The 15,934-nt window shown below is 43.5% G+C and overlaps 1 protein-coding gene across 1 annotated transcript in view; it reads left to right on the top strand.

The window, feature by feature from the left end:
• The first annotated feature begins 11,240 nt into the window (after positions 1 to 11,240).
• Positions 11,241 to 15,934, top strand: part of ipo8 (importin 8) — a 41,927-nt gene continuing 37,233 nt past the window's right edge. The window contains 5 exon segments of the mRNA XM_010886908.5: positions 11,241 to 11,442; positions 13,813 to 13,894; positions 14,061 to 14,217; positions 14,725 to 14,883; positions 15,240 to 15,396. Of these exon segments, the coding sequence (XP_010885210.1) occupies positions 11,359 to 11,442; positions 13,813 to 13,894; positions 14,061 to 14,217; positions 14,725 to 14,883; positions 15,240 to 15,396 (639 nt within the window). The 5' untranslated portion in view covers positions 11,241 to 11,358.

Raw genomic sequence — 15,934 nt, 5'->3', positions numbered from 1 at the left:
TTCCTGTGGACGCAGGGGGTGGTGTGTATTACATTACTGTGGAAAAGGAAATGTTGATACATGAAAGGGATAATGAACAGGCCTTTGTTTATGGCTTGCAATACATGAAGGAGCTCTTATGGATTGGGGCAACTAAGGAATTAATGAACTGGAGAGATTGCTAGGACAGAGGAAACTTTAAACTATTTGTTCTATTGGTCTGCATACAGAAAGCCCAAGGACTCTGGGGGAGTGGGGGTGATCCACTGGAGCTACTCTTACTTAGCCAGGGTCCGAACATCATTCAACAACCAGTGTTGGATCTGAGCCTAAACACTGTCTGCAGTTGCTGTATGAAAAAAGGTTCAACTTCAGTATTCAGACAGAATTTAAAAAATAATGACATTGTCACCATTGGTAATCATGAATCTGAATCTGCATGAATCTGCATGCCTTAGTGTGGCTAAGGCATGCAGAGTTCCACAGGGATCAGTTCTCAGACCGCTTCTGTTCAATCTCTATATGCTACCTCTGGGCCAAATTCTACAGAACAACAACATTAACTACCACAGCTATGCCGATGATACTCAAATATATATGGCTCTCGAACTGTATGACAACAGCTCAATAGAATCTCTTTCACTGTATAGAGCACATAAATACCTGGATGAACCAAAATTGTCTACAATTAAACCAAGATAGGTTTCTGAGATTTGTGTTTGGCAACAAAAATCTAAGTATTAGTCAAGAGCTGGATTCTCTGGCCCTTAAAACCAGGGATCAAGTGCGTAATCCTGGTGTTCTGATAGACTGCGGTTTTGGTGACCGCTTTGATATGACTGTTAAATGTGAGGTCGGAGTCTATCATCTAATAATATAGCCAGAAGGCTTGGTGTCCCAAAAAGACCAAGAGAAGTTCATGATTTATCTCTAGTAGGGTTGACTACTGTAATGGCCTATTAACTGGACTCCCAAAAAGACTAAAACAGCTGCACCTCATTCCGAATGCTGCTGCTAGAATTTTAACCAGGACCAAGAGAACAGAGCACATCACTCCAGATCTTAAATCTTTGCATTGGCTTCCAGTTAGTTACAGAATAGATTTCAAAGTGGTGCTTTTAGTTTGTAAGTCTCTGAATGGTTTAGGACCCGAATACATTTCTGATATGTTTGAAGAATATAAACCAAGCAGGGCTCTTAGATTCATGAACACAGGTCAGCTTGTAGAGCCCAGAGTCCAAACTAAACATGGAGAAGCTGTGTTTAGCACTTATGCTGTACACAACTGGAATAAACTACCAGAAGATCTTCGACGTGCCCCAAACATATACATTTTTAAATCCAGGTTAAAAACACTGCCTACGCTTAAACCTAACCGCACTGTTTTGGGTTTTAGCTTCCTATGTTTTCATCCCATTTTTTATCTTTTATGTTTTCTTACTGTATTTCTTATTATGTATTCATTTGTTTTGATGTTTTCACTTGAGTATTTGTTTTTGTTATTGTATTTTTATATATATATATATATATATATATGTATATATATATATATATATATATATGTATATAGACACTCACCTTAAGGATTATTAGGAACACCATACTAATACTGTATTTGACCCCCTTTCACCTTCAGAACTGCCTTAATTCTACGTGGCATTGATTCAACAAGGTGCTGAAAGCATTCTTCAGAAATGTTGGCCCATATTGATAGGATAGCATCTTGCAGTTGATGGAGATTTGTGGGATGCACATCCAGGGCATGAAGCTCCCATTCCACCACATCCTAAAGATGCTCTATTGGGTTGAGATCTGGTGACTGTGGGGGCCATTTCAGTACAGTGAACTCATTGTCATGTTCAAGAAACCAATTTTACATGATTTGAGCTTTGTGACATGGTGCATTATCCTGCTGGAAGTAGCCATCAGAGGTCATAAAGGGATGGAAATGGTCATAAAGGGATGGACATGGTCAGAAACAATGCTCAGGTAGGCCGTGGCATTTAAACGATGCCCAATTGGCACTAAGGGGCCTAAAGTGTGCCAAGAAAACATCCCTCACACCATTACACCACCATCACCAGCCTGCACAGTGGTAACAAGGCATGATGGATCAATGTTCTCATTCTGTTTATGCCAAATTCTGACTACCATCTGAATGGCTCAACAGAAATCGAGACTCATCAGACCAGGCAACATTCTTCCAGTCTTCAACTGTCCAATTTTGGTGAGCTTGTGCAAATTGTAGCCTCTTTTTCCTATTTGTAGTGGAGATGAGTGGTACCCGGTGGGGTCTTCTGCTGTTGTAGCCCATCCGCCTCAAGGTTGTGCATGTTGTGGCTTCACAAATGCTTTGCTGCATACCTCGGTTGTAACGAGTGGTTATTTCAGTCAAAGTTGCTCTTCTATCAGCTTGAATCAGTCGGCCCGTTCTCTGACCTCTAGCATCAACAAGGCATTTTCGCCCACAGAACTGCCGCATACTGGATGTTTTTCCCATTTTACACCATTCTTTGTAAACCCTAGAAATGGTTGTGCGTGAAAATCCCAGTAACTGAGCAGATTGTGAAATACTCAGACCGGTCCGTCTGGCACCAACAACCATGCCACGCTCAAAATTGCTTAAATCACAATGGCTTAAATCAAAATAAATTCACATTCTGACATTCAGTTTGGAGTTCAGGAGATTGTCTTGACCAGGACCACACCCCTAAATGCAACTGCCATGTGATTGGTTGATTAGATAATTGCATTAATGAGAAATTGAACAGGTGTTCCTAATAATCCTGTAGGTGAGTGTATATATATAATTTTGGGTCAGGATAGACAAACACTTAGCTGGCTACAACATTCAGTAGTTACGTTATAGTAAGCCTTAACTAAAACTTTATAGGGGCGACTTTTTCTGGCATGGAAAAGTTCATCTTCAGCCTAGCTAGTTATTGCTCAATTCTGATTATTGCTAGGAAGTTAGTAGATACTAGTAAGCCTATTACTGGCTAATAAACTATTCAAACGAATATCATTCAAGAATGACCAAATAGCTGTTAAAACGGCCAGTGGCAAAAGAGGATTTGTTCAGGATTGACACAAGAAGCTATACTGACACCCGTCAAACATTCACCTCTGTGTGGTTAGCGACACTGCCTTCTATGTGGGCGACCCGGTTTTGAAGTTTTGAATCTCAAGAGGGCAATGCTTTCTATTGTTTCTTGTTAATACATTTGAAAGTAATGATATAGAGAGACGGTACAGTGTTTGATTGTATGGAATATTAAACGTCAAATATCCGTGCACTTGTGTAACAAAATGTATGGTCGTATATTGAGGGCCGTGGTCGCAAGTCTGATGCTCAAATCTGTAATTACATTTGGCAAACTTGTACATTTACGTATGTGCTTGCAAGCTTATCTTTGCAAGTTTGTACATTTAGTTGGTACTTGCAAGCAATATTTGACCAGCTTGTATAGTGAAGTTTGAACACATTTTACAAACTAAATTCTGTAACAGACATTTAGAGCCTTTGCCGCAACAAATTTCTTGATGTGAGGCTAAAATGCATGCATTGATCATTCTTTGCACGGTCTTGGAATTTGAACATATTTACGACTTGGAGAGTTTCTATATTTCGAGTTTACATTTTTGAAACCCATAGGGGCTTTGATCCTATCGGTTCAACCCCTCTCCCAATCGGCAGGCACTGAAAATTTAAATATATACATTTTGCCTTTCGCTGCCACCTGTCCGGCAGCTAGATCAGAGAGACCTTTCAGTTCAGCCTCCCTTTTTTCTTCACAAGTAATTGTAGCTATGCAAGCTGCTGTGATTTTCGAAAAAGCCAGGGATGGCTTCAACAATTCCAACCTCTGGAGCGGTTTCTTCTAACCCCGGCCGCCGACAGCCCTTCCGTTGGCGTACAAGAATCCTGAGTAGTGTTGGCTATACGAGGCTTCATTACCGTTCTTCTAGCAGCAGGATATTATGTTAGCAGCGCTAACTCAGATTTTCTTTTTCAAAATAAAAGCCATCATTGCACTATATAAGTGGTGACAGCATAATATCCTGTTGCTAAAATAAAGCTAATGAAAGCTCCTTTGGCCATCACTAGTCCTAAGTTGCTCGTCTGGGACTACAGTATGCTCGGGACAGAGCTGTGGGCAAACCGGCGTGTACGAGCAGATTACATGGCTGGCTTGTTTTGCTGAGGCAGTCCCACCCACTGATGTCCTCTCTCTCCTTTCTGAGGAGGACTCCTTTGCTGAGGAGTCGGACTCCGAGGAGGAGGTGACCCTGCAGAGCACGACTCCTATCGACTGTTCTCCCCATGCTTGGCTGACCGGGGCACAGAGTTGTCCCAACTCCTGATCCTCAGGGGTTGATGAGGAGGCGCACTCCAAGGAGGAAAGATGCACTGACCCTCTAGCAGTAAAGGAGGAGTTCTTCGCCGCCATCTCCGCTGCTGCTAGGCACCCCACGGCAGAGGAGGGAAACATCTTTGAGGCTGCACACTGGACACATCCGTGGAACTGGAGGTCTCCTCTCTCTGGAAATATTGGGAGGAGGCTTGGGGAGACCCGTTCATGATCCGAAGGACGGTCAAGTCTTACCTTGCCTTCGCTACGGTGGAGGGAAGATTGGAGAAGTTGGGCAATGGTGTCACACCCCTGGAAGGTACTCTGGCCACGTCTCTTGCTCCAGGGCCCATCACTTGAAGTGACAAGTGCTCCCTTCTGTCAAGGACAGAGTCTCTGCCAGCCTCGCAGAGAAGCAGTACTCACTCTCTGTGAAGTCGCTGGTGGCCTGCAACAATGTTGGGCTGCAAGCGGCAGTGATGGCGGGATTGACGGAGGGTCCCACCTCCTTGACTTCAGCGGAGAAAAGCAAGGTCACCAGGGCTGCTGCCACCATTCTGAAATTGACACAGGCCAACTCCCTATCGGCGGGGCCAGGAGATGGCGAATGTCTGCAAGTTCGGCACCTGTGGTTGGCCACTCGCCTCCCTGATGGAGCCTGACAATGTCCCCTTCCTGAATGCGCCTTTAGTGGAGAATGCACTGTTTGGCGTGGTAATAATGGAGACGCCAGAAGAAGGATTGCGAGGAGCGGCTCCAGCTGGGGCCACTCCTATCTGTGCCGTCCTATCTGCTGCCTCTGCAGACGCACCGGGGACCCAGCAATCTGAGGGAAAGGCACACCACCATGCACAACATTGCCGTGTTAGGGCTTCTGCATTGGAGTTGGCCCCGATTACACCTGCCCAACGTGAGGAGAGAGTGCCTTGCCCACCTTCTCCTGTGCCTCCTGCCCGAGGTCCGTCAGATGGGAGGAGCTATATGTCTCCACCGTCAGGTGCGGCACCGCACCTGACGAGTTGGGAGGGGAGTGCCCCTCGGGCACTTCCCTACCCTGTATGCGTTCTGTGGGGAGCTTCTATTTTGTCTTAAATAAAAATGTGTTTGCGCCTTATTTACTGGTGAGTGATTGCAAACAGCTATGGTGTGTCCTGGTAAGGTTAGTGAGTGGTCTTCCTGCCCTCAGTCTCTGACTGGGAGCGGATGCCTACAGCTCCATGAGTCTGTGGTTCCTCCTCATGCTGTTGCTGTGGCAACCAAGGTGTGTGGGAGTCCAGGCAGAGTCTCGGTTTACGAGAGAAGTATTTTCTCTCCCTCGTAGAGTGTGATAGGTTTGTTGTACTCTACCACGCAACCCGCTGAAGCCTCTGTCTCCATGGTTATGGACAGATGGGGCGACGGCCGGCTCGGCGCAGGTTGCATGTGCGTCTTCCTCTCACTTTCAGGATGGCCCCGCCTTGGGTGGGGTGGCTGTTTACGGACGGTCGGGGCTTAGGATGTGTACAATAAGTGGCTGGCCATGGCACCCGAGCTGTGTGCTCGACCGCTGTCTCTGTATTACTCTGAATCATCCTCCTGGAAAAGGAGGCGGTAACGCTGGTCCCATTAGAGCTGAGGGAGAAGGGGCTTTATCCCCCTTACTTCCTTGTGCCTAAGAACACGGGGGAATGAGGCCTATTTTGGTTCTGCGCGTTATGAACAAATGCGTATCCCTAAAGGCCGTTTTGCATGCTCACGACAAAATATCTCTTGGAGTGCATGCACCATGAGGATTTTTGCTTTAGCGTCAATCTGAAGGACACTTACTTTCATGTCCCAATTCTGTCTTATCACAGGAAGTCCCAGTGTTCCAGGGCCAGGTGTACGAATACACGAGAGTGCCATTCGGTTATGCATTGGCTCCTCGCACTTTTACGAAGTGCGTGGAGATGGCATTGGGACCTCTGAGGTGTCAGGGGGTTTGGGTTTTGGCCTACTTAGATGACCTGCTGGGGTTGGCATACTCAGCAGAGCCTGTGTTCACACATTCAGGTGTGTGACTCAGCCCATGCAGTGGTTCCATTGAGGCTGTTACGCATTAGGGACTTTGGTTCATCTCCGGTTGGACGCTGTGTGTCATCAGCAGTGATTTATCTGTGTTGCGCTATGTTGCGTGGTGTTCTCATGGGTAGGATGACTGTGTGCATCCTGTTCTTTACAGACCCATCCTTGACGGGCTGGTCCAGAATATGCCAGGTGAGTGGGGTGTGGTCTCCATCGGAGTGCCACATCAACTGGCTGGAGTTGCTGCTGAACTTCGCGCTGACCTTACAGGGTCAGAATGTGGTGGTATGGTCGGACAATCACATTGCGAATGTGTACGTCAACAGAGAGGGCGGAGTCAGATCCCTGTCTCTCCATCTGTTGGCCACGGCCGTTTCCCCCTTTCCCCATTCTTCTTCTCATGTCTCGTATACAGGCAGAGGGGCTATCACTCATCCTGGGAGCCCTGTGGTTTGTGGAGGTGGCGCAAGTGGTGGTGGGGACGCCGTGGCCGATTCTGTACCGACACGGGGTGTTGATACAGGCGAACGCCTCGATCAGGGCATTTCGTATGATAGAACAAACGTTATGGGCCTGTCTCCTGAGAGGGCCAGGTTGCTGTGGCGGGGATTGACTGAGAACATCGTCACAACCTTTCAGGTTGTGAAAGCGTTCTCCATGTCTGCTGGCTACACAGGCCAGTGGAGACTGTTTACTCAGTGGTGCGTGGGCGTGGGGGTTGACCCCCTTTGCTGTGATGTTGGCAGTGTCAAGTAATTCCTGCATTCCCTATTTGATAAGCAGAGGTCACCCGGTACACTCAAGGTGTGTGTGTGCAATCTTGGCGTGTCATGAAAGTTTCAATGAAGTGTCTGTCTTTAGTCATCCTTTGGTAAAAGACATTTTGGCTGGGTCCCGACATCTCAGGCAGTGGCCCGCCGGACGTTGTCACAGTGGGATTTGGCTTTGGTTTTTGAGGCATTGTGTGACATGCCTTTTGAGCCCATAGATCAGATCTTATTGAGGATGCTGTTTCTGAAGACCGTGCTGTTGCTGGCTCTGACATCCGCTAAGGGGTCAGTGATCTGTGTGCTGTCGACACAACCATATGCGGAAATCACGGGGGGACAGAGTGGACATGACCCCCACATCCTGGGGAAAACTATGATTTGTCCCCCCAATATATAAAGGTAAACGTAACTATGTTATTTTAATAAAAAGCATTTGTGCTGATTATAGACACTTAATAGTGCATTTAAGTTTTAAAAATTTGCGACAGCCCCGTTTGACTGTTGTTGGTGGTTGACTTTCAGTAAGTAGTTCAAACAAAGGATATGTTAGACATTTATTTACCTCTACTAATCAATACAATAAAAAACATTTTTAACCGTCACCAGCCATTTTCTCTGCATTGAATTACAGGTCAATCCAGTAAATTAGTTTTATTTTGGTAGGGTTCACACACAGTAGCTGAATTAACTAAAACAGTATTACAGCACTATTTTGGATGTCCCCTACAAAAATTGCTCTTGTGAAAATATTATGTAATTGTCCCCTCAAAACTTAATATCACATTTTCACCCTGGACACAACAAGGCTGTCTTCCTATCAGTGGCGATGGCAGCAGGGCTGTGTTGCTCCCCAACCCTGCTTTCCTGCCTAAGGTGATCAAACTGAAGTTTCCTCCTCCCCATGCAGGCGTGAAGGAAGTGAGACTGCATTGTTTGTGTTCCGTGCACGCTTTGGCACAGTATGTGCACGATAGTTACTTTTGTATCTCCAGTTCTAGACGGGTTAAACCAATAAGAGCGAAGCCTCTATGGGCAACGCTCCGCTCATAGGGCTGGAGTTACGAAAGTTCAAATTAATTCCACAAGCAAGAAGGGTTGGGTCTTCGAATCTTGACCAATCAGCTACATTTGCAATTCTACAACCAATACCATTGGCCGGATTAGTCCATCAATCTAATGGAAAGACCCTATTTATAGAAGACAATTAGTTCTCCGCAATTAATGTAACAAATTCATTTAATATATAAAGAGAGTATTACAATGTACCTCCAAGTATCCAAGATAAAATTTCTCCAGAAATTGAAGATGCAGGCAGGAGTGAGGAAAATGCAAGAGAGAGCTTTCCCAAACTCCACTCTGGTTTATATCCCCTAAACAAAGGTGCGGGGGTTGGTTTATTAACCTAAGGATAACAAAACTAGTCCTGAAGAATAGATCCCTTATCAATTAGGGACACATTCTAATCTGTTCTGGGGCCATCTCATATGACAGAGAGGTGTTATTTTGAGAAGCAAGCCAGCTAGGCCATAACAAGCAAAACTTTTGTCTCTGCATTCACAACTTACCGAAACGTCTATTAACCATTAACGTTCCAATGATTGCCTACTAGGATATAAATTAAGTGCATAGGTATACATGTCTATAACATACAATGAATAATCATAAAATATGTAAGTAAACATAGAATTGAAATTTTTCAGTTCCTTCATCTGTTTTGTGACCGAGCTGAATAAATAAATGATCGAAAATAATTATACAATACATGTATTTTGCTAAAATATTTACCTTGTTGTGTCTTATTCTTGCACGCACGCTCAATTGTATTCTAATGTTATTTATTAACAGAAGTTGCAAAATACACTGCTCAAAAAAATTTAAGGAACACGTAATCATCACAGTATAAAAATCAATCTGTCCAGTTAAGAAGCATAAGCGACTGTGAATCAATGTCACCTGTTTAATGCAAATGAAAGTGACAACAGGTGCACTGGCGAGGCAAGAGCAAGACAACATCCCAAAAGGGAATGGTTTTGCAGGTGGTGGCCAGAGACAATTGCTCTCGCCTTATCCTTCTTTCTTCTCTAGTTTTGCATTTTGCTTGAGTCCTTGTCACTACTGGTAGCATGAGGCTGTACCTGCAGCCCATTCAGGTTGCACAGGTAGTCCAGCACCTCCAGGATGGCACAGTCATACATGTTGTTGCAAAAACGTTTGCTGTGCCTCCCAGTACAGTCTCAAGTGCATGGAAGGGATAGCAGGAGACGGGCCGTTACAGGGTCATAGAAGAGAATCATCCTAGCAGAAGGACGGGTATCTGTCCCTTTGTGCGAGGAGGAATAGGGGGCGCACAGTCAGAGCCCTACAAAATGACCTCCAGCTGGCGTGCAATGACCTCCAGCTGGTGTGCATGTTTCTGACCAAACTGTCAGAAACAGACTCCATGAGGGTGGCATGAGGGCCTGACGTCCTCTACTGGGATCTGTGTTCACAGCCCAGCACTGTACAAATGCAGCTCGACTGGCATTTGCCAGAGAACACCAGAATTGGCAGGTGTTCACATATCTTCACAGATGAGAGCAGGTTCACACTGAGCACATGTGACAGACGTGAAAGAGTCTGGAGATGCTGTGGTGAACATTATGCTTCCTTCGACATCATCCAGCATGACCGGTTTGGCTGTGGGTCAGTGATGGTCTAGGGAGGCATATCCTTGGAGAGTCACACAGACCTCCATGTGCTAGCCAATGATACCCTGAATGCTGTTAGGTACCGGGATGATATTGTCAGACCCATTGTCAGACCTTACGCTGGTGCAGGGGGCCCTGGGTTCCTCCTGGAGCAGGACAATTCCCTGCCTCATGTGACCAGAGTGTTTAGGCAGTTCCTGGAAGATGAAGGCATTGATGCCATTGTCTGGCCCTCACATTCCCCAGACCTGAATCCAATTGAGAACCTCGGGGACGTTATGTATTGGTGCATCCAACGGTGCCAAGTAGTGCCACAGACTGTCCAGGAGCTCACTGATATCCTGATCCAGGTCTGGCAGGAGATCCCCCAGGATTACATACGCTGTCTCATCAGAAACATTGGAAGTGTGTTAGTTTAATATCCAACCATAGCTTTTCTGAAAACAAGAAAATGAGCCAATTGTAGCATTCTCAGCTCAATGATGGTCAACTCTCGAACAGATGGCTATGTGTTTTTTTGCTTCACCATTTCATAAACACGCTGTAAGAACTGAAGAAGTAGAAATAGAAATCACAATTTTCTTTTAAAGCAAAATAACTAATTGAGAGCAAACAGGTTTCTAATGTGGTGTGAGATTAGCCTTCACAAACAATAAGCTACAGGTGGCATTACATTGCTAGCTAACCTACAGTGTTTGGTGCATATCAGATATATTACCAAAAAATCCATTTGTTATTGTTACTAAACCATCCACTTTTGGTTGTATTTGAGAGCATCAAGTGACCACCAATGGACTGAACTGCAAATCATCTTGGATCATAGATAATGCCTTATTATTACATTATTTGTAGTCAGTCAATCACAAGTCACCTGTGATATATTTATAGCCTTTTTTGATCATCTTCAACTCTAACAATGAGACTTCATACATCTCAATTTCAAAATATTTCTGTCCTCCTTTTTTCCTTTTCAAAATCAATTGAAGGTTAAGTTCAGAAGGGAGCGACTTTGGCTAGATGCGTTTCAGAGTGACCTTGGCCAGTACAGCATGGCCAGATTTGCTCTTGGTCTTTGTCTCTCCCAAACCTACCTACAGTTGTGGCAATAAGTGCAAATTGGGCTTCACAAATTTGGGAAGGTAGAAAACGGAAATTGCTATTGACATTGCATTGGAGATGAGTGTAATCAGCTACTCAATTATTACAATAATAAAAAAATAAGAATTTACAATAATTACAAATTATAATCATTGATCTCCATGCTGAACCAATATTTTCTGTCATGACCATTCCAGCTCTTAGGAGGGCAGTAATAACCCCTCTCTGTAATGGCGATTCCCAAACACAGAGAGAAGAAGAACAAATGGCTACCGTAAACCGCTACTATTTACATTGCTTTGCGTCCACCGCCTAGTGATTGCCGGTAAAATGGGGCAGGGCTAGGGCAATCGTAACGATTGTCCGAATCTAGGCAGTTTATGTATGTGATTGTAAAAATATTTAAAAAATATCTTGTGATTGGAAACTATGGATCCCAATCGGATTATTCAAGCGCTGAAAGGGACGATAGATCCCAACCTCCGGATAGCGGCTGAAAATGAACTTAATCAGGTTGGTGCATGAACTAAATAACTTTGTTTTTGTTACCAGAAAGGCAAACCTAATTTCTGTGGTGGGGGGATGTCCTTTCGTGTTTATGATTCGGACCGCAACAAAGATGCGTTTCAGGGATCATGACTTCAAGTCGTTCGTAGCTTACTTCTATTTGCATGTTTGTCTTTCTTATAGGACACGACACAAGTTTAAAATAATAGTTGCGACACATAGCCTACGCTGTTGCATCAGAGAACAATAGAACGTTGAAGCATTGTGAAACAGAATTACTGTGTAGCTGTCTATAAATTGTTCTGTTGGTGACCCGGTGTCCGAACAGATTGCAACTTTTGCTGTAATGCGCGGATTGAAAGTGAAACCGTCAAATGTGCATGGATTGTAAATGTATAGATTTTTATGGCTCATTTGATTTCACAGGTGAATTTTCATTATCTTTACTTCCAACAAAATCAAAAATCGACAGAATGCATCTGGTCAAAACATCTGTAAAACACAAGACTTGTGAAGCCTAGGCCATGGTTGGCTCACTCAAAAGAATGACATTCACGGGCCTGCACTTTCTTTTTTGCCTACTTACTGCCTCAATTCTACATTAGGAATATATCAGGGACAAATACTGTGTGAAATGACTGTCAGTCAGTAATGCAACTAAGTGAAGGCCTTCAAAAAAGATTAAGATGACAGCGGTTCTGACAGGGAAAGTGATAGATGGATTTTAAAGTAGAGCATTCTCTATCATAAGGTAGGCTACTTAATTTTTAACTAGTTGGTTGCTGGTTATTAACTTGGTTGTTTTTTTTTGTCTGGCAAGATACCAGTCAAAGTTTGGACATACCTAGTAATTCCAGTTATTTTTAAAAATTTTTGTACTGTTTTGCACATTGTGGAACAATAGTGAAGACATCTAAACTATGAAATAACACATGAAATCATGTAGTAACCAAAATAGTATTAAACAAATTAAAATACATTTATATTTTAGATTAATTTAAGTGGCCTCCCTTTGCCTTGATGACAGCTTTGCACACTCTTGGCATTTTCTCAACCAGCTTCATGAGGTAGTCTCCTGGAATGCTTTTCCAATGTCTTGAAGGAGTTCCCACAGGTTGAGCACTTGTTGGTTGGCTTTCCTTCACTCTACTGTGCAACTCATCCCAAACCGTCTCAGTTGGGTGGAGGTCAGATGATTGTGGAGGCCAGGTCATCTGATGCCGCACCATTACTCTCCTTACACAGCCTGGATGTGTTTCGGGTCACTGTCCTGTAGAAAAACAAATGATAGTCCTACTAAGTGCAAACCAGATGGAATGGCATATCGCTTCTGAATGCTATGGTAGCCATGCTGATTGAGTGTGCTTTGAATTCTAAATAAATCACAGACATTGTCAAAAGCACCATCACACCATGCTACACATGGGGAACCAGACAAGTAGAGATCATCCGTTTATCTACTCTGCATCTCACAAAGACACTGCTTTTGTAACCAAAAATATTTTGTACTCATCAGACCAAAGGACAGATTTCCACTGGTCTAATGTCTGTTTCTTGGCCCAAGCACGTCTGTTCTTGTTGGTGTCCTTCAGTAGTGGTTTCTTAACAACTGTTCAACCATAAAGGCCTGATTTACAAAGTCTCCTCTGAACAGTTGATGCTGAGATGTTTCTGTTGCTTCACAGAGTTCAAATAAGATTTATTTTGACATGCAGTCTGAGGGTCAATGAATTGCTGATTACTGCAGCTGGTAACTGTAAATAACCTATCCTCTGCTGTAGAGGTAACTCTGGTTACACCTTGTAACCTTGTGTGCCCCATCCTAACGCATTAAGAAACAAGAAATTCCACAAATTAACTTTTAACAAGACACAGCTGTTAATTGAGATGCATTCCAGATGACTACCTCATGTAGCTGGTTAAGAGAATGCAAAGAGTGTGCAAGGCTGTCATCAAGGAAAAGGGGGGCTACTTTGAAGAATCTACTACATTAAATGTATTTTTATCTGTTGAACACTTTAGTTTTCTAAATGATTCCATGTGTTTTTTCCGGTACTGTATGCAAGTGAGGGACAGACCAACTATGCTACATGCTTTTACCTTGTTCTTCAGTTTGTGTTGATATTTATGTCAATTTAAGTAATTTAAAAGTCACTCTAGAGCAGCTTACAGTATTTTTTTATTTAGCACATTGGAACCAGTTTCACTGTTATATTACATACTCTGCTAATTCAGGGCCTTGAATGTGGATCTGACCACAAAGGTAATAATATGAATTTGACCGTGTGGACCCTCATTGGGTTATGGTTCTATGTGGCTGAGTTCATATAGCACTGGGAATTGCCTGCTAAATTATTTAAATTTTGTGTGTTTCAGTCGTACAAGATCATCAACTTCGCTCCAACGTTACTCCAGATCATTGTGTCTGAACAGGTGGAGTTCCCTGTTCGTCAAGCAGGTGAGAACCATGCCTGAGAGCATTACCTATGACCTATGAGTCATTGTAACTGGCATGGTACAGGCCTTAATCTTTGTCTGGAATGTTAAATTAATGAATTGTAAGGTAGCAATGTGTCAGTCTTGCTAGTCCAAATGATGTTGTAATGACATAACCTCTGCCTCAGCTGCCATTTACCTTAAGAACATGGTGAGCCAGTACTGGCAGGACCGTGAGCCTTCTCTAGGGGAGGTGGTGTTCCCTTTTAACATCCATGAGAATGACCGTACACAGATCAGAGACAACATCGTGGAGGGCATCATCCAGTGTCCTGAGTCCATCCGGTGGGTTCTTGGTAATGATTGGGACCAGATTTATGAAATGAAAATATTTTATTCCTAATGATTTTACAGTGATTAATCCTTTTTTTAAACCAAAGACTAGAGTATTATTGTACTACTATTGAATATAAAAATAATCACTTGTTAGCTTTTTCTTTCATTAATTCTTAGCTTTACTCTCCTTTCTCTGTATCTGACTCCTTAACTTTCGGACTCCTTACCTCATTACCTAACAGTGATATACAGCTCGGGAAAAAATTAAGAGACCTCTGCACCTTTTTCTTTCCTTTCCAAAAAAGTTGAAAAGGAATGTTTTGAGTGAGGAACAGAAGCATTTCATTTGCAGTAGTCTCTTCATTTTAGCCCTTCTGTTCCTCACTCAAAACTTTCCATTTCAACTTTTTTGGAAAGTAATGAAAAAGGTGCAATTTTTTCCAGAGCTGTAGGTGCCCTGCTTAGATTTTTTCATATATATTTTTATAACTCACATGTGTCTCTTTGTCTTCCTAGGGCCCAATTGACAGTGTGTTTGCGAGCCATCATAAAACATGACTTCCCTGGGCGTTGGACGGCCATAGTAGATAAAATCGGCCTGTACCTGCAGTCTCAGAACAGCGGCAGCTGGTACGGCAGTTTGCTTGCCCTCTACCAGCTTGTCAAGACATACGAGTAAGCCAACCATCCAGACACCTATCCCAGAGAGCCATCACTCTTTCTTGATAGTTTCTCAAACATTTTGTTTCAGTCCTAGTTTATTAGTTCTATGGGGGAGGGTTCCCCAACTCTGAGCCTGAGGACCCCCCCCCCCCCAGAGTTCTGCTAGTTTCCTGTTCCACCTGGTAGTTTATTGCATTCTCTTGTTTTAAGGGCTAGAATGGAAACCAGCTGTCCATTGGGACTTTAGATCTGGAGTTGACTTTTCTAGTTGTAAAGGCAAATAGATTTTTTGGGGGCTTTTGTTATTGCAGCATGTTTATCGTACTGTCTCCTGCTGATGATTTGATATGTGTGTGTGTCTGTGTCAGGTATAAGAAGGCAGAGGAGAGGGACCCATTGCTAGCTGCCATGCAGATCTTTCTGCCCCGTATCCAGCATCTCATCACTCAGCTACTGCCTGATGCCACCATCTTCTCTGTCCTCATACAGAAACAAATCCTCAAGATCTTTCATGCACTCGTGCAGGTGAGAAAAAAGTGTGTCACTGTCTGCGTGTGTCACTGTCTGCGCGCATGCGGTAGGGCTGGGCGATATATAAAAAAAAAAGTTGGGATGCTATGTAAAATTTACATATTAACAGATTGCAATGATGTGCAAATCATTTAAACCCTACATTCAATAGAAATAGTACAAAGACAAAATATCATATTTTGAAACCGAGAAATGTTACTGTTCCTTGAAACCTCCCCACTTTGAATATGATGCCCGCAACACATTTCAAAAAAGCTGGGACTGGCAACAAAAGACCTGGTGGAACCTGTCGTGGAAATCACTAAATGGGAAAGGCACAGAGACTGTAGATTATTTTCACAAGTAAAGCTTTATTCAAGATTTGCAAACCTGGAACAGTTAACAACACTCAGCAGAGTGAGTTCAAAAGCTCTCAGTTGAAGGATGAGCTCAGGCCTATATACATTCAGTACAGCCCACTGTGTCCCCATCCTATGCATGGTTAGTCTACATGTCTCACCAGCTTCTTTGCAAACTTCGGCTTAGAAAGATA

The sequence above is a fragment of the Esox lucius genome, chromosome 23 (assembly GCF_011004845.1).
Source record: "Esox lucius isolate fEsoLuc1 chromosome 23, fEsoLuc1.pri, whole genome shotgun sequence".
NCBI classification, from domain to species: Eukaryota; Metazoa; Chordata; class Actinopteri; order Esociformes; family Esocidae; genus Esox; species Esox lucius.
This window is presented reverse-complemented; position numbering and strand designations above follow the sequence as displayed.